The sequence below is a fragment of the Trachurus trachurus genome (genome assembly GCF_905171665.1).
Source record: "Trachurus trachurus genome assembly, chromosome: 5".
NCBI lineage: Eukaryota > Metazoa > Chordata > Actinopteri > Carangiformes > Carangidae > Trachurus > Trachurus trachurus.
Window position 1 is genome coordinate 36,485,251 of NC_139896.1, and position 19,995 is coordinate 36,505,245.

The 19,995-nt window shown below is 42.4% G+C and overlaps 1 protein-coding gene across 1 annotated transcript in view; it reads right to left on the reverse strand.

Moving 5' to 3' along the window:
• The window catches only part of magi3b (membrane associated guanylate kinase, WW and PDZ domain containing 3b), a gene marked incomplete at both ends in the record, with an annotated part of 141,115 nt that overhangs the window by 36,957 nt on the left and 84,163 nt on the right, over positions 1–19,995 (reverse strand). The window contains one exon of the mRNA XM_083971397.1: positions 10,718–10,834. Within this exon, the coding sequence (XP_083827523.1) occupies positions 10,718–10,834 (117 nt within the window). The remainder of the gene's footprint in view (positions 1–10,717; positions 10,835–19,995) is intronic.

The window sequence follows — 19,995 nt, forward strand, 5'->3', positions numbered from 1 at the left end:
GTAGGCAGGTTGGGTGCTGCATTTGGGAACAAAGAGCCACAAAGACCTATGGGAGATTTGGATAATTGATGAAGGCCTGTGGAGCAGAGAGGGGCATGATTCATTCAACTCTTTCTGAGTAACTGCGGCTTCTGCTAACAGTTATTAATGGGAGGTTTTTGATACATGTTCTGAATACAGCTGAAATGAAAAAAGAAATAAAAACAGCTGAGGAAATTAGGGATATGAAATATGATGGAAGCAGTGGGTTGTGTAACCTCCTGGTGTGGTTCACTTAGTCCAATGGGTTGCAGCATCAATGCAAATGACACCAAGCCATTCTGAGTGCAGATTTGGCTCCTGCAGTGAAGCCACGGCCTATTTCGATACCGACGGGAGTTCTCCCCTTCCCAAGATGAATATCCACAAGGCTCAAATGGACACCGAGTGACTACATTAGCAAGAGGATTATGTAAACCATATTCCATGAATAAATAAGTAGGACTGTGTCACTATTGCACTCAAGGCTAATTAGGTGATGTGCCACCAAACTTGTTAACTCCATAGAACTAACCACAGCTGAACAGGAGGACAGACAACCAGCTGTTTATTGCACACGAGGACGAGCTGGGTGCACAGCATGAACGAATCATCTGTGCCACATTCCACAGCAATCTCTGTCACCCAAATTTACTGTCACCCATGGATATGGAACAAATACATTATGCGCTAAGCCTGGCGAATCCTCTTCAGGGTCGCAGGGAGGACACAGGGAGCGAGGGTATAGGAGGCGGGTTTCAACAACAATCCAGGCGGACCGCCAGTGGATCGCAGAGGCTAAAATAAATGGTCTTTTATGTGCATAAATACAGGCAATTTATAACCTCAGATCAACCTGATTTCAATGTCAGAGGAAATCAGAGCACACTGAAATGATATTCATCTGAGGCCAGGAACGTTTTGCTGTGAGATGACTCAGAAGCAGATTGTGCACTATATCAGGATCAGAGTTGAATGTCTACTATGAATATCCTTTCACACATATAGGAAATCTGACCCTTAGTGTGGCACAAACACACAGTGGCAGCAACAAACAACACTAGTTTTATGTATGACCAATACATCAGGGACATTAGCTGATCTGTTTGATAACACTATTGCATTAAAGCAAGCTTAAATAGCATATACACGTACAACTATGATGCACTCTGGTTGAAAGATGCTGTTGCATGCAGTCTCGGTCAAAACGTTGGCACCCTTGATTTTTAAGTGCATAATTCAGAATATCTCCAGGAATAAATGCAAATGAACCTGAATATATTAATAAAATGTCCATGGTTACAGAACAAAAGAGAACTTATATAACTGTGAAATAAGACAAACACAAAATGTGCACTAGACACCATTGTTAGCACCCTTTTGTTGAATTTAAAGTAGTCATTCAAACATGCTAAAAACTTGATTGTTCTTAATAATGAATGGCATCATTTCACTGTTCACATGTCTTGAATTAGCCAATGATTGGATACTCAATAAGAAGAAGATATACAGTATGTGGAGAGAATATCTAAAGATGGTGGTTGTGGTGGTTTAGTATAATGGACTACATGTAGGTTAAAGCTGAGGAAAACAACTATTGAAAGAAAGTCAGAGAAAACTTTACTACATAAGTTCTTCTGGAAGAGATGAAACCAGAGTAGAGCTCTCTGGGAATGCACTGCATCATTGGTTTGTTTATGGGCAACAAAAGTCCATACGGAAAAGAGCTCTAAACCTCCAGTAAAACATGGTGGAGGTCCTGTCAGGCTGTGCTGCCTCTGTTACTCGGGGCACAGATCTTTAGTCTTTCAGTAGAATAACAACTGAGAGCAAAGAAGATAAACATGGTTGAAAAGGCAAAGATGGGCTGTTTTAACTGTCCAGCTATGAGTCCTGACCTAAACCCCAGTGAAAACCTTTAGACAGAGCTGAAATCTGCCATAACAAAATAATTACTCCTGCAAACTCAAAAGAGCTTGAACACATCAATTAAAGAGTGACAGAAACTACCAGCAGACAAATGTAAAAAGCTTCTAGATGGTGAGAGAAATGATGACAGGTTGTCATTACTGCCAAAGAAAGAACAAATACTGAAAGGTTCCAGTAACCGTGTTTGCTTTATTTGCCTCTTCTGCAAGTTTTTAATATTGTTGTTGTACATCACTGGTTAATGTGCATGTCCTGGTGAAGATATTAGGAATTACTGTATGTAGGTGAAATTCAGGGGTGCCAATACTTTTGACCAGGGCCGTAGATTTCTTGACACTTGTGGAGCCTGTGCCAATTAGCAGTAAAAGCATTGTGCAGATTGTGATGGCCCTGTGGTCTATTAAGCAACTTTATATTGCTATCCCCTTTTGTTTTTCCACTGTTATATTTTCTCACTAATTGGACTGTGACAGCTTCCCTGCACCAAAGCGTAAGAGGGAATAAAAATCACAGTTTAAAAAGGAAGAATACAAAAAAAAAAAAACAGCAACAAAAAAACCATCAGAGATGCTTCTTTCCACAATGTGCCTTGATACCAGTTTGTGTTACCAAAAGCTGTTGACATTGCATTGTGTGTGAGAATGCCAGCGTCTGCTGCTTCTCATTACCAACTTGTCTGCCTGCCGGCACTGGCTTTGGTCCCTCAAAGATGTCCCCTGTAGCCCAATTACTTGAGCCACAGCTATGTACCTGCCAAGTATCTTCCTGAGCCATCATCCTGGATGTCACACCGATATATACCATAAGTCTCCTATTGTGGATCAGTCTCTGAAAATATAATGAGGGCTTGCTGCGCTTTGAATATAGAGTTGAGTGAAAGCATGAAATCTTTAAAAAGACAGAACTTTGCAAAAATCCTGTCGTTCTTTCCTAATACAGACATCGACACTTTGGATGTGTCTTCAAAAAAAAACAGTTGGAGGCAGATTGTTTAAACAAAATGTAGCAGTGCATTGATACAGTATAATATCAATATATAATTAAACAAGACCAGAGAGGAGATTGTTCGTCAAGAAGTTTTGTCAAATAATTTTCTCAACACGTCAAGGTATTTGCAGTGTTGGTTAATACAGCACGGAATACATTTGAATTGTATTAGGTGAAGCTACATGGTGAAGTGCTTTTTTGTGCAAAGAGTGAGACAAGAGCATCAATGTTTATTACAGTATGCAGCTACAGCCAGCAACCAGTTAGCCCATCTTAGCTTAGCATAGGAAACTAACTTAACTTAACTTAACCTAACTTTTTCTGTACCACAATGTTTCCATAAAATGTGGTAAAAAGTGGTTAAACATAAAAAGTTTAACAATCCTGTAGTAAAATGAGGTGAACATTTTATTGATATGTTCAAAATCAATCACAACACAAGATAAATATGTGAACAACATGTCCTCATGCATGGATAGAAAATACAATCTGGTTACAACCATTAGTTCTATATAACTAGTATTTCTAGGACACAGTGTTGTCCAACTCCTAGGAAGAAACTAAAAATAAAAAACATTTCCAGAAAATGTCTGTCTATTTTTTCTACATTTTATGGCCATGCACAGAGGTTAAAGACATGCATTTACATGTGTCTATCTCTGTGTGTGTCTGTGCTGGACTGAAACAAATTGTCACTTTAGTCTCGCAAGGTCTCGGGCCGGGCAGTGCAGAGACCTACTTTCTGAACCGTCTGGACTGGGAGGGTGTCACATCGCCAACATCAGGGGTAGTCAGTCAGAAATGGCAGGCCATAAATTTAACATGGTGATTTCGTGCATAGTTTTATGTTGGTGCTTCAAGAGAAAAGATGGCTTAGGGCTTTGCTGTCGAAATGGCGAGAAAAAGAGAGGGAACAAGAGCAGAGGTGGTACCAAACAATTTCCAAGGGGTGGCCACGTCGGGGACAGTACTCACCATGGGATGTCCCCGAAAGCAGAATCTTGTATCAGCTTGTGTCTGCATGGTTATGGCACTGCACAGAGGGTGGATTATGATGTTTATTCACGGCCATAAAAATATCCCCTGATAGTTTGTGGAGGCAGTAAGAGAAAAACAGAGCCATTTCTTTTCTCTTGCTTCTTTTTTGTATAGTTCGTATCATAGGCGCCGATCCCGTGGGTGCTCCGGTGCTCGAGCACCCACTGGCAACGCTGAGCACCCACTGGCCAATCAGGATTGCCAATCAAAAGAATAAAAATATGTATGTAAATTGATAATTCTTACCTTTCTATTGTTCTTATTCACCTGCCCAGGGACTACGGATGGAAAGTAGCTAGTAAGCTAAATCCGCTACAAGACATCTCTTCTCATTTCGAGACTAACATTGTCGCTGATACAAATAAACTTATTAAACTAAACTAAACTAAACTACTTTAAAAGTCCAGTGGAGCTGGATCAGAACTGAGCGTTTGTACGGAGGATGAGATCGCGCTGTTGACTTTCTGAGCGTCTCCGCCGAGAGTTGTCTCCGCCTACAGTTGTTCTCCTCACCCGTAGAGCTGAGCGTCAGGAGCTCATTATATATTACTCTATATTTTACTTTTATATACAGTCAGTGTCACACTGAAAGAAGTTGTGCGCTTGCAGCAGGAGAGATAATCAGATGGATAATCGGTAAAGTTAATAATTTCTGTGGCCATGAATAAATTCATTTCGATGTTTCGCCTGTTATATCAGTGTTGCCCAAATGCAAATCTTGTATAGGTCTACACTGTTTTCACATGTACAAAGTCTTTGTTGTCTTTGTACAGAGACAATATGAGATTTGCTTGTAGCCACAGCACCTAAAAAATCCACTGTTTCCATACGCACATCCAGCCTCGCTGTCAATAGACTGTGTCGTATTTAGTTGTGGTTGGTGACTATATCTATGCAATAAAAGTCAGTTTGAGACAATCATTACCTTGGTGGTATTCATTTAATTTGAGCACCAAAAAAAAAAAATAATAATAATAATAATTGAGCAGCCACAGGCAAAAACATAAATCGGCGCCTATGGTTCGTATACCTGAGCTTTTGGGTCTTTGAAACTTGGAGCTCGGCTCCTTTGTTTCTTCATCTACTAAATTTAACATCAGGTGAGCCATGCAAAACCATTGTACCTTATCTAAAAGCATAATTATGACTGACAGCTATAATGACATCACCAAGGCCAATACACCAATACATAACTGATATCTATCATGCCCTCACGTTACAGTATACAGCGACAAACCAATTAACATGAAACCGAGTCTGACTGATGATCTTTTATTTCCTCAAAAATGTTCAAGGGCAGATGTTGCCAGTAGCAGGTGATGCTGAATGTCCTTTAACAAGAGCTGAGACGATTGCCGCATTTACAAGACAAGAGTTAAATACAACGTCCTCTGAGCAGCGCTAACGTTTACAGGGGGAGAATGGAGGCTGCAGTGTGTTGCCATTGGAAAGTGAGGAGACAGACAGCAGCCAGATGGTTAGCATGCTAACGTCAAGAGAAGAAAAGACGTGACAGAGATAACAGTTAGCACTGGTGTTGTTTGCACCGCTGGAGACGGTTCTTGGTGAGTAAATGAATGACGTGTTGATGAACCTGCAATGTTTCTACTAGACCGGTAAGTAGGACACAGCTGTTGATGCCCATACAGTACGTAGCTTAGCTTCCAGTTTGACAGAAAAGATCATCGCAATGCCAGAGTCCCTTGTTTGAGATTTTGCCTTTAACTGGAAAAATATAGAACATTCATTTGCAACTTTCAACTCTTTTATCCTTCCAACCCAAGAAAGGGAGGAAAAAGAAAGAATCAGCTCATGAAATGGTGTCAGTGTCTCTCCAAGCAGAATAGTCACAGAGTACACACCTATGTGTCAAAGCCGTGTGCTGATGTGACCTTGAATTATTCTGCATGTCTACCTGCACTGGTAACGTGGCTGTGTTGGTATGTGTGTGTGCTTACGGTCACGGGTGAGATGGAGAGTTTGTGAGAGATCAAACCCTTTCTGGCCATCCCTCGTCTCAGCAGGGAGTCAGGGGACTGTGTGTGACCCTGTATCGTCTTTAAAAAATAAATCCTGCTCCTTTTGTCCCCTCCTAGAGCTCTTGAGAGCCTCCTCTGGTGTTTTGTAAGAATCCAAATGAGATGGAGCCCATCCCAAAAAGCCAGTGAAGGAGACACAGGGATTTAGCACATAGACAGTATAAGACCTTGCCCTCCTTTGTCTCTCTTCTCCTCACTGTCTTGTCAGTTCCTCCATTACAGACAACTCTCTCATTGCCTGTCTTTCACGTGTCTTTCTTCTCAGCATGAACCCCGCTGAACTAAACCGGCCTAAAAGTGGAAACTAATACGTTCACTATGGCCCCAAAGTGTTTGACCTCAGCAGAAATGACCTGTGTGGTTGTGCGGGAGTACAGCAGTGCGGCTGTTAACTTAAGTGCACCACTGGCAGAGCGACACAAACAGTCTCTGCTAATCCTCTTGCTTTTGGTGTGATCCTCACACACATTTTGGCTTTATAAAACCCCCCACCCTCAGATTTTCTAATTTATCATCAATTTGTCATGTTTAAAACATTTAAGAAACTGTTTTTGTTTCACAATTTGTAATTCTATGGCGCACTCTTTCTCCTTCAGCCTGCTTTGTACACCTCTACCCACCCAAGTATTGATTTTCCACAATGAGAAAATGACTTCTCTCTTTTTCTTTTTGGTGCACAACAACAAAAAGATGAGGAGTTGGGCCTGCGCTGCATGTTTAGAGGGTGGAGCTGGAGCAAATAACTGCAGTGAGAAGAAAAAGGGAGAGTAAATTTTGGGTGAAAACAGACAACCCATTACTCAACAAGCACTTTGTATTGTAGCAGCACTGTGGTCCACTGTGGTTAAAGTCACTTTTCTGCAAAAGTGTCAGCACAAAAACAACCTGGAAACACACGTAGATTCTTGAGTTCTCATGAAAGGCACCCACCCACACACTGAACTAATACTCCCAAAGAGATATGATGTTTGAACCTCATGTATAACGTTAACGTTATATTATAGTTTTTTATTTCTTTACTTGAACTACTGTAATGGTCTGGGCAGCTACATCTCCTATTATTCTATTTTGTTTGATACTTGTGTTGTTCACTGTGTGATATATTTGATCTTGTGAATACGTGACTTCATATTTTATATCAGTACCACACTGAGGGTGGCCATCTTATTAATTATGTTGTAGGTTTCCGAATACCTATTGGCCACTTGTAGTATGATCTTCTTTGTCATCATGTTGTGATTATTTTATGATTAAGTGTTTGATTGATTGATGCCAGCTGGTGTTATTGAGGGAGGTCCAGAAGGTTACATATATGGGTCACACCCATTCAGCAGACTCACGCTGAAGAAAGCCAAGAACTGAAACGCGTCCGTTAGTCACTGCCGTGCGTTCAATAAAAGTTTCAAGATTATTTTGTGAGCACTGACATTCCAGTTTTTTCCAGCTACATCTCCTACTCATCTCAAGAAATTATGTACTATTCAGAAGGTTCTTAAGATTCATCTCACATTCAAACAGATATGCTCCGTCCAACACCACTATTCACAAAGTATTCTCTTCTACCAATTCACAAACTGAATAACTACCAGATTTGTTTGTTTGTTCACAAGTTTATTTACAGTCACCTTTCAACATTTCTTTACCTTCACTCATAATGTTCATTCTCACCGTACTAGACAGTAATAATCTTACTCTATACAGTATTTACCCTCTACCCGCACATCACCCCATCAGTTTATTATGTCCTATAGAGATCCTATGTTTTGGAATGGACTTCCTCCTTCACTAAGATCCATATCTTCCTATTCACTCTTTAAAAAGCAGCTAAAAAGACATCTGAACTTTTCTTGAATTTCCCGCTCTCTCCATATCCCACAACCTTACCCTAACCCTTTTTTTATGATTTCAATCTATTTTTCTTTTGTACCATATTTCCATTGTCTCTATTTGTTACTGATCACTTTGTTCTCTATCTCCTCATTTTTGCTCATTTTGCTCATATAACGTTTATTATGTATGCACTTTATCTCCTTTTTTTCTATGTTTATTTGTTAGCCATAGAAATGTGTTTTGTTGTAATTAGTGACAGGGGTGGAACTTATGCACAAGCCAATCGGCTTCGTTCCCTCGCACCATCAAATATAAATGTGTGCTAAATAAATAAACCTAAACCTAAACCTAAAATGTTATACTGTGCTTTAAGAAAATGTTTTTATTTAGTTCAAAACAGTAAAAACAGATCTTTTAATCACAAGAACACAGAACTATGTGATAATAAACAACTGGTTTGCTGTTTTTATGCTGTTTTTTTTCTTCTTTTGTCAAATTGTGCAAATAAAAAAAAAAAAAAAAAAAAAAAAAAATTAAAAAAAAAAAAATCACATTTGATGATGTTCCTCAAAAATAATTAATATGGAAAAAACGATGTAAATACAGTGAGGGATAAACCAAAAGAAGAAAAGGCAGGCAGCAGTAATTGAAACAGAGCCAGAGTGAAAGTGAAATGGAGAGGGTGAAGGATGGGAGACTGTAAGCGAGCGAGTGAATGATGGAGGTGCCGTCACTGTGCGAGTCCTGGTCTCTTGCTCATTAAGACAGTAATTCAAGCAGGGGATTAGAGAGTCAGACTCATGTGGGGAGCCTACTGGCTGCTGGTGATGAATGGTGGTTACGGGCTGTAAAACCTCAATAACTGCTGCTATTGTACATGAAAAAAAAAAGATGAAAGAAAATAGATGGCCATGTTCGTAGCGGTGGTTAATGTCAGGGTTTGTGTACAGGTACAGAATGTGGATGAGTGAGAGCAGAGCAGGGAGACGTATGGTGCAGCTGAGAATGACAGTGTGGTGGTGTATCTATAATCATCTCTGTCCATCCTCTCTTACTGCAAAATAAAAAAGTGAAGAAAAATCCAAGAACAACTGAAGTCAAACTCAAGTGTCCATGAAACAGCAAAACTCAGGATGTGACACACAGACATCATGTGGGAGAAAAACAGAAGGAGAGGGAGAGTGGAAGAATGAGAGAAGGGGTGGTAGACACAGAGGAGAAGAAGAAGTGGTGGTGGTGGTGTGACTTGTTGGGGTGGCGGGAAGAGGGGGGGCTGTTAGGAAAGTAACCCATCCCCTGCGGGAAGAAAAAGAAGAAATTAAATATACATGAAAGGTAAGCAGCTTATTTCCTAAAAACTTTCACACTTGTGCAGGCGAATCCCCTCTGGACCAGACGGAGTAACTTCCAGCCCGGGGGGGTTGGAGAGAGAGATGCTGCTTGTTTGTGACAGTGCTGTGCCTAAGAGTCTGTCATCGCCTCAGGAGCAATCTGCTGTACATATGACTAAAGCCTTGACTACACTCAATTATGGCGTTCGTCTGAGTGGAGACTGGACTTCAGCAGGACATAGTGATTTTTTTTAGGCCAATATATCTGTGCAAACATCACCACGGCACAGTTTCACAATACTGCGTCACAGTAGCGACGTCTCCTTTTTTTAAAATCATTTATAATACAGCCTCTCATAATAAATGAATCAGAACTGACCTTTCCGTTTTAAGCCCATAATTATCTTAAGAGAGCAAATTACAGTGGCAGCAGGCAGAGGCAGTTTACCTGAAACAAAAAAAAGTATTTTCTGTAATTCTAAATTTAGAGCTGTTTGCACTAATCTGCATTTCTGCAACCCACACAAACCTTAATCAGGATATCAATTTGCACCTTTACTGTACTAACAGCCTTGTCGCTCTAATTTTGGTAATTGTCATGCTTTCGTTTGAAAAAATTACAATATTCAGGCTCATAAAACCTTTCGAGTAATCTAAAAAAAAAAAAAAAAGACACAAAACGCAGAGGCGTCAGGCTAAAAATGTGTTCTTGTTTTTTTCCCTCAGCTCCTGGAAAGTGACATTTTAGAGATGTGAGGGTTGTTTTTGTCTGCATGGCAAAAAGCAAATTGTAGCCTGCTCATCTACTCCAAATACATCATGGATAATCGCTCCCTTTAGTTATATATGGTGCCATTTGATGCAGCAATCATGCAGACTATTACATCAGCAGCTGTTTTGCAATGTTATATTCAATTTGAAAAAAGAAAAATAGAGCAATCATTGATCATTTAACATACACAGCTCCCTGCAGTTGCTCTTGGCAGCTCACAGTACCAACCTTTTTATTTACCCACTCCATTTCTGATTTCAGCAAAGAACAATAGTTTGTGACGGCCCGCTGAGCTGAGCGTCAGCCAGGGAAAGCAGAGCAGCAGAGTGATGACACAGGGTTATTTATGGGAAGAATATGACTTTGATCACAGTGTTGATATGGCACGGGAGTAAATAAGTTACATGGAGGTTAGAGAGATGTCCTTGGTCGGATTGCCATGGTGACAGCGTGTGTGTTTCGTGAAGTGTGTGACACACAATTGTGAGACTATGACAATGCGCACGTTCAGTGTGTGCGCATTTGTGTTTGCAGGTGCACTGTGTGTGTGGATACAGTCCCAACACAGCTTAATGGAGCTGAGAACACATTAACACTGCTTCTCATGGGATGAATTTTCAATACATACAGAACATCCTTGTTCTTCCCATACGGTTCTTCAGGATAAAGACACACATGCACTGAAAGTAGGTTATTACAGTATGTTCATTCCTGGGTTGCTGCTGAGTGCTGTGAATGAGGAGTTGTGTATGCGGCCCATGTGCTGTACTTACAGGGGATGGTGCGTAGGTAGAGGTTGTCCCTTATGATCTGCTGGAGCTTGTGGTCCAGCGAGCCCTTCTGAAACTGCAGACTGAGGTAGTGGCGCAGGTCCGTGTTCAATACTTTACCTGCAACAACAGAGGCAGAGGCAGGAACGGTCAATAAAAACATTGCGCTGTGGCTCTCTGAAGGGTTTATGGCTAAAAGGAAATCTATCCAAGTGACATGTAGCCTCACAAAATGATCAATACCACAGGAGAGGATCAAACTGATTTTCCGCTTGACCAATCGGTTACCCTATTACAGCACAGATGTTGTAATTTTTTATTTTTTATTTTTTCAGAGACATTAAGTGCTTAATGTCACAATACTCTGCTTTCTGAGAGAGCTGTTCCATAATACCACAATCAATATATTCAGTTAAATTCAGGTTAATACAATCATGTCTTTTATTCCCTTTTAAAGCGAACAAACAATAATATTTCACGACTTATAGAAGATAACAGGCCACATGTCACATACAAAATGGGACATACAAGGGATGGGAATGCAGGGTATCAAATTAATGACTGGTCATCGGTTTTTTCACTGCATTGCACATGTATGTAAAGTACCGTATGCAGGACCACCTGTTCTTCCCAGCTGGGAGCTTAACCCTTTCAGATTCTAGTCTGATCACAGAAGGGATTGAGGGATAGGACAAAGGTTACATGTCTGTGACATGTTTTGGTCAAAATCCCCCAAGGATCAAACATCACAGCTCTTTTCGTCCTCTCTAAACAGCCCTGTTCACAACGGCTGCTTTCAGTGCCTGTCTCTTTAAATGCAAATGAACCACTGCTTGCCCCGCCCCATTATGAAAATTCAAAACCTAGTTAGAGTACATCACTGGAAGACAACAGCTCGTAAAACCACATGGATTTCAATCTGGAAGCCTGCACATTACAGATTTTTTTGTCAGTTCTCACATTTTGGGGACCGGAAGGCAAGACAAACACCCAGATATATGTTAAAGAGCCTTCAAAAAGTGATATTTCCATCATATGCCCCCTTTAAACTCTGATCTCCTCTGTGAAATCCACTTCAATCATTAAGGGTAAATAGTAGGTTATACGTACGGAGACATTTGGACCAAAAAAGCCACTAGATAAATGCTGTACTAGAATGCCTTTCTAACTGTTCTACAAACCTAGTAACATTCTCATGTTAGAAGAAGAAAAAGGGCAAGAATAAAAGAACAAACTGGACTGAGCTGAATTTGTCGTCATCACTGCCTCCATTCATCTGGAGCAACAAATCTGAAATCCAAATGGCTAAGTGACAGATGATGGATGCCGTGTTCATGCTCAACTGTCTTTACAGTCTCTCACAATTTCACACAAACTTTTCAGCAAAGACGTGCAATGCCACAACCTCAGAAGTAAGGCGCCAGACATTTTCATAAGAAAATCCGAAAAGAGTTCGCCTTTGCTCTCAACTCCCAGAAGCCTTTGTAAAAACAAAGGAAGTTCATGCAAAGTTTTATGGCAGAGGAAGACTTCAGAGTCGTCATACGCATGCTGGGGAGGGGGGGAAAAAGTTTCTCTCTGAGAGAACATGATGAGGAGTTTGGAAAACAGGAAGAGATCTTCGGTGTCTGCCTGCCCTCAGCTTCAGTGTGAGCCTCATCTCTTGACAGAAGGGGGAGAGGAGCCTTTGAAACAGTTTGACTACAGAGAAGTAATCACTTTTTTCCCCACTTCTCTCCCCTGTTCTCTCTCTTTCTCTCTCTGTTGCACACAAAGACCAAACTCAGCTCAGCACGACTCCTCTCTGCATTGCTGTGAATACCAATCAGCAGGACTAAAGATGAGATCTTGTTACTGTAGATGTACTGTATGTGCTAATACAGAGGAAAGATGTACTTGACTATGGAGGGCTGATAGAATAATGATGAGCTCTGGGAATATTGCAGCATGCTTTCTCAACCCTCAAATCCTCTTTTCCTCCACACCTCGCGACAGAAAACAACACAGGCCATTATTGCGACTGCACAGCGATCCTATTATTTTGTTCTTTAAAACATTCGCTCTCTGAGTTTTGGAAGCCGTTGTTGACTCATATCAAAATGCTCCTCATGTCCACAGGCCTCGCTGCCATCTGATGCCGTTTCAGGAGCCGTCATCCCGGCGGGCCTGGCTTTTCAGAATAAAGGTTGCATGTTCTCCGTCTGCCTCTCCAAAGAGAGCTGCATCACAGCTGGTGTAGCAGGCAAACTGACTGAAACCAAGGCCCTTGGACCTTGGTTGGGAAACCAGGGTCCAGTCTGGCAACACCATCTCAAAACTGCCCCCCAAAATATCCTTTTTTGTTAATGGGGAAATGAGAGCGATTGAAAAGACTGAAATCGCATGTGCTGTGCTCCATATGTTTCTGAGGGCTTGTGATGTGCTGAAGCATCCAAAGGAGAAATCAATGATGAACAATGAACAACAGTCTCGTTGCCAACTTCTTCTGTTAGTCATCCTGCAACTGCACCTTTACAACCAGATCTGTGAAATAACAGCTGGCTTTTCAGTGCTGCTCAGAAAGTATTGGGCCTCAGCAATTTGCTGCCAATGAGGCAACCGTAATAGTTTTCAATAACAGCAGCAGCAAATATAAGTGGAGTGAACACATTTCAAATACATGATGGAAAGCTTCTTTCCTCCCATTTTCCTTACATGGATGCAGACACTTCAAACTCAGATTACAGGTAGAAGGAGGATTAAATATCAGAGTCAGAAAATTATTTCGTTCTCTCTATGATTTTGTTTTTCCCTTTGAATCACCTCCCGAGATGTCTTCCTGCTTTTGATTTCTTCCTGAAGTGCTAGGGTTTTCTTCTTAGCTCTTCTCTGTGTTTGCTTTGAGAGCTCAAGTGGGGTCAGGAATCATTGATGTTGTGGGCCTGTAGAGACAATTGAGACTTTGCTTGCAAAATTGGGCGTAACAAATAAACCTGACTTGACTAGTTTTTGATCTTTCCCTTGTTCTCGAAATCTCCCTGAGTGTGAGCCAATCACATCAAATGCTCCTTCACATACTGAACCCGTAATTGTGAGCTAAAACTTTACATTTGTGATGATGAAACTTGTTCTTTGATGATGAAAGAATGCTAACATCTTCTCACAGCAGTCAAGAGCTTTCTGTAGCTGTAGCTTACACACATGCCCAACACACTGCCAGCAGGCAACAGTCCTCAGCAGCAGATGTGCGTAGCTGCACGGTGAAGCTGCCAGGTGTGGATGTATCTGACTGTAAGACAGCACAGCCAGCACAGTAAACAGGCACTGGATAAATAAAAGAAAAAAAAAAAAAAAACACGCATGCATGCACGCCATCTCACACACACTGTTCTGATGTGCTCATTACGCGTACAGTGCTACAGTGCGGCCTTTGTGGCATCCGGGGTCCTGTCAGAGACTGTTAGTGAGGATGTGGCATCAGAGAAGTCCCTCATTCCTCCTCCCTGCAGATAACACAGCTTTTGTAGCAGACAAACGGGGGTTCAATGGGCTCTATTGTCCCCCATCAGCCATCCAGGATGATACTGTACAGCAACTTAACAATAGACATTCATGGAGAAGAATTTGCACCTTTCTTCCCTTTAAAATTATCTTAACATTTACATTACTTTTTTTTTTGTAGACGTCGTTTCATTATACTGCAGCATAAAAAAAGAATTTGGCCCTGAAATCATGAGCTGCATTGACAAGCTTCCTCCTGTGGATGGATCCCTTTAAATTAAGCTGTTGCTTTACACCCAACTAGTATGAAGATCCTCTGCTATCTTCATTTCATCGTCATTTGGCAGCAGGGGATGTGTCAGAAAAGAGCAAGGTCACCTACTTAACAGCACCGTGTTGCCATTTTCACCTGGCATCAGCAGTACGCCTCCTCCACAACACTGGCGGCTCAGGGAAAATATCTGCACTGACGGTACAGTGCCTGGCAAACAACCCCCCCACGGTGAAGCGACAGCCTGCTAACATCCTCACTTAGACCGACACCTCGTTCAGAAGCCACAGAATTAGATTAACACTCCGAGCTCGGAGATATAATTCTCACTCACACACTTGCACATGTCATGCATCTGCTTCTAGAGATTTGCTCAAAAGCCAACATGTTAATGCTGTGTTATGAGAAAAACCGTAGACTCGCTGGGAAAAATAATTATGTAAGGCTCAAAAGCATTGTGGCAGTGTTCACTACTGAGATCAGTGGAGGGAATAAAAGGAAGGGAGGAAAAAAAAGTACCATTTACTTTAGTGATGTTTGTACGTGCCCTTTTTTTCCCTATAGGAGGGGCACGGTGGCTGGTCTCCAGTGTTTGGACGCGTGCAAGTTAGTTACCAACAAAGAGTGCCTAAGGCGAGGTTCCAGTGCTAACACACATTTATTATACAATACAACAATACCTCCTTGGCGGGTAGGACACGAAACCACACATAGACACGGTCAAAACTGTATGCCTTCGACCAGCACACCTGGTAGGCTAATTGTCCACGGTTTTAATAACCCACCGTGACCCGTAGTGCATCATGCAAAATAAAAGCGCAAAAGGCTCCTACAATGTTAATTTAATAATTTTATCAAGAGCTCACAGAGAGGGTTTAGCTGTAAATTGTTTTATTCATCAAAAAATTATTTCATTATAATGTGATCACTGGGGTGCCAGTTGATGCTTTTTGTGATTGCAATAAGACTGACTAAAACTAAGAAATGCTAAGCTACGCTAACTGGCTGCAGTGTCTTCATATTCACCGTGCAGACAGGAGGATGGTATCAATCACATTGTCTGTTTTATTCCATTGCATTGCATGGGTGTGTAAAGTAAATTCTTCTTTATGTCTTCATCCACACACATTGAACTGTGAGCAAGTGCCTGCTGCCTATTGCGGCACTTCATTCTGAGGCATTCTCCCTGAGGCCTGTGGGGCGTCCACTGGGAGGTCATTATCTCTGTTGTCTAACTGTCAGTTCATTAACAGTCCTCTGAACTGGGAATATGTGATCAGGTGTGGAGCTAGTTCCCCCGGAACCCGCTTCAGTGCACTCGGTCATTTCGCAGAGAAACCAAAACCACAAATCCAACATGTTTTTGCAACAAAGCCTTTTGCAAAGGCACAGGGTACACATGCATGTACAATGCCACGGGAGGAGCGTCTACCACCTCCTTTCTTTCTTCCTCACTAATAAATACACATGGGACTTCCACAGACTTGCTGTTGGGATAACATACTGTACAATATGCTCTAATCAAAACATCTTTACTGGGTAACAAGTGGATCATCAACAAGTAGAGGAGCAGATTTGCCAGATTTTACATTGTAAAAAGAATTGAATTTGCTGCTGCTTTGACAAGGCATGTCAGTGCTTCCTGGACCTTTACAATTCACCTAAAAGTGAAACTGTCTCCTTTGGTTGAGGTTCGATTGGGTTTAGATGCAAAACATCTTGGTTTTGGGGTTAGGAAAAGGTGGTGGTTCAAGTTACATAACTACGATCGACTGAGAAGCTCTAGTCAAAACAAGGCATCAGCTACACTTTCACTGTTATGTCTCCTGCTTTGCTATATGTTTCTGGTCTCATGCATTCTCTGCATTCTGACATCCCCCCCCCCCCCCCCCCCCCCCCCCCCACCCACGGTGTTTTCTCTAATGCTCTGCTTCACCCACATGCCCAGGCAGACAGATGCTCTAGCCTCCCGATCCGGCCTTCCTGCTCCATCCATCATGTGATGTCTGACAGGTCACCAAGATCCTCCTGGTCCGGTTCTCCTCATGACCTGTGGCACTCGGTCAAACAGCGGCGGCCCGCTAAGGCACCAACACCTACAAGACCTCTGGTTTGGCTCCTCTCATCACTCACCTGTCAGCCAACCCCCACCACCCCTCCCACCATCTCCTCCATCCTGCTCTGACTTTAGAGCTTCCTGTGACCATTTTAGGGGACAAAACTGCCTTGGGCACCTTTTATAGTGACAAGTTTACAGCAGAGTATACACTCAATTTTTCAGACAGCTTTAGGTGAGACTAGGATCAAGGGGCATCTCACTGACTCTGCTGAGGAAAGCAAAGAACGAGAGTGGTGTGCCATAAGCCTGGCTTATAATCTCACACCTCGTGCAGTAGGCTACCGTCAGATGAATTCTCTTCACTTCTATAACTGGCATCTGGAGGATTCTGCGTTAGAGGAGTGGAGCAGCTCACCTGATCGGCCACTGTGTAGCTCTGTTTCCAGTGTGTCTGCTTGGCTGGCTGACTACAGAGCAGTGGCGTGCGGTCAGGGCAAGCAAGGCAAGCAGTGCTTGACTAGTAAAAAAAGAAAAAACTACCGAAGTGGAAACAATATCTCTCCTTAAATCTGATTTAAACTGTCGTCTGTCTCATATGGGATCAATACTGCTGCTTGTAGTGCTGCCCCCTGTTGACCGCGGTGCACTACTGTCTAGGCTAGCTGGCTGGACCACAGCTTGACTACCAGCCCATTGCTCTCCGTCACTTCTGTCATTTCTGTGGGCGCGACCGTGTCTCGTTGACAAAGACTGGAGAAAGGCAAGCGGAGGGGACATGGATCTATTATAAGTATATGATTATAAGACCATGGGAGGGGAGGACAGCTTGTTTTGGAGGTTTGCGCATGCGCATTACGGACCGTCCTGGGATTTCTAACGGGGGGCCTGTCTGTAGCTGGTTGCTATAGCGACAGACGAGCGCGCTCAGGCAAGCTGCGGTCGACTCAGCAGTTAGCGGTTAGCAGTTAGCGGTTAGCAGTTAGCGGTTAGCAGCGCGTTAGCTCAGTGAACGAAGGCAAAACAAAAACAGGGAAACAACAGATGAATCATTTCTCATGTAGACTGGCCACAGTAGTCAACATGTGTGAGCTCTCAGAGTTAAGGTGAACTGTGGAGCAGCTGTTAAAGGCCTCCTCTGGGTCAGGGTTTCCCATAAACTCTGGTCTGTCTCACTGCTCCTACAAGTTCTGATTTTAGCCTGGTCTGTTAAGACTTAATTTATTCAGTTTACATATTTACAGTTAACCATTTAACACATTTTTTCTTAGCATTTTGGTGCAGTTTTACATTTTCAATGCAGTAAAGCTGGAGATGTCCAGGCAGAGGGCAGCTAGATGCAGGAGAAAGACAGGCAGCACACAATCATGAAGTTCTGTCTTTTAGTGTGGATAGGCTACTAGTTTATTAAACAACTTAATCACACATTGAATTAGTGATTTCTGGTTGTGCGATGGGAGTCTTCAGCTCTGCTTGCCTATCTGTGAAAGTCACTGCACGCCACTGCTACAGAGATACGCAAAGTTAAACAGGCAGTGGTCTCGCACGCCCAAACCTCTCTCTATACACTTCATTTCACCTCATTTTAGCAGTGTGCCCGCACAGGGACACCGGTCTGGCAGCTTAAAAGGATGAAGTAAAAGAGGGAGAGAAAAGGAGCAGCAAGAAGAAAAATTTTAATCGAGCAAGATGATTATATTTGTGTTTTAGATGTCGGCTTGACATGAGCAAATTAGACTGTTCCAAAGCTTTGTTCAGTCATTTATGAGTGTGTCCCGGTGAGAGACACACAAAGGCAATCGTGCATTGCTAGAAAGGGTGTCTTACTTTCACCTTTAATTACAATATTATTCCACAGACTTTATAAGCATTCAGGAGTGATGATAAGACACGATACTTATCTATAGTTAAATCAAAATCAAACATTTTAAAAGGGAAATTAATATTTATCCTCTTTCATCATAGCTGATATCCTCTTCTATCAACACTAGAGGACACATATGCTTTTAGTCCCATGACAATAACGACTACAAATATTCCCTCGTATGATCACATTTTCAGCCCAGTGATCTCACAAGTACATGGAGAGACATCTGCCTCCACATTAAAGTTAACTAACCATATGTTCTCTTCCCCTCTGCCCCCCACCCCCCTCCCCTCTGTCCATCACCATACAGGAGATGGAGGGATGACCTTCCTCCTTCCTGTAAAGTAAAGGCAAGATCAGCAGAACTGGAGGGGGGGGGGGGGGATTAACAGCAGCATCAACAGCAGGAGTGCCAGAGCTGCCGTGATAATGTCACAGGGAGAAGGGGAGAAGTCCTGGTCCCAGAGAGACAGAAGGATGGGGGGGTTACAGTAGGAGAGATGGTGAGAGAAAGGAGGAGCGTTGCTGCAGGTGCTGAGTCATATCGTTGCTCCTTATTCTGCTGTTTTTGCGTACCTTTGCTTTTTTGTTTCTTCACTTCTAGATCTCTCTTTTTGCTGTCTCATAGCGCTGTCCGGCCTCTCTCCGTTTCACATGTCATCTTCTACTCTGTCTTTAATGAGCAGTCTATGACCCATGCCTCTGTTCTATCATTAATGTGGCCTGTGCAGAATGAGACAGCTGCAGAATGAGCTCACACACACACAGACGCACAAACACACACTTAACATCCCATGTGGGTCCTTACTTAGCATCTGGCTGAGACAACATGTGTGCAAAACCCCATAATAACAGCGCATATTATCCATCCAGTCAAAGTTTGAACCACATTGACCGAGGACATTTAAATGCTGTCTCACTGTGTGTGTGAATGTAACAGTTACAAACACCTCCCGTCACTCATCAGCAGCCATGCCAGCAGCTCTGTGAGCCTGAAGCAGGCATTTGGCCCAAAGCACAGCTTTGCTTTAAAGGTACATTGTGTAGGAATCACCTCATCTAGCGGTGCGGTTGCATATCAGAACGTATTCTTGATGTTACGTTCACGTGAAATTGGGCAGACGTCAGACAGACAACAGACGCTGCATGTAACAGGATAAACAAGCATCTATGTAAACAAGTGGTCCGCCAGCACGAGGCAAAACAATACAGGCCTGACAATATGTTGTCATGGTGATGTGGTATGGTTTACCTGACCCACGTTTCCTTTTCAACACTGTGGCCAGGCTAACCAAGAACCATAGTGTCGTTGAGCCATCCATCCCTCCAACTCTCAGCAGTAACGACTTCCTAACTTTCTTTACCGAAAAGATAGTTAATATTAGAACAAAAATTGCTAGTAATGGAGCACAGATTATGGTACCCATAGAAGCACCTCCCAGACTTGGTACACACTTGGACAGCTTCTCTCCCATCGACCTGTCAGACTTAACTTCTGCAATTACTTCTTCCAAGTCAGCCACATGTCTGCTGGATCCAGTCCCGACAAGACTACTTAAGGATGTCTTCCCCTTAATTAACATTTCTTTTCTGAACCAAATCAATCT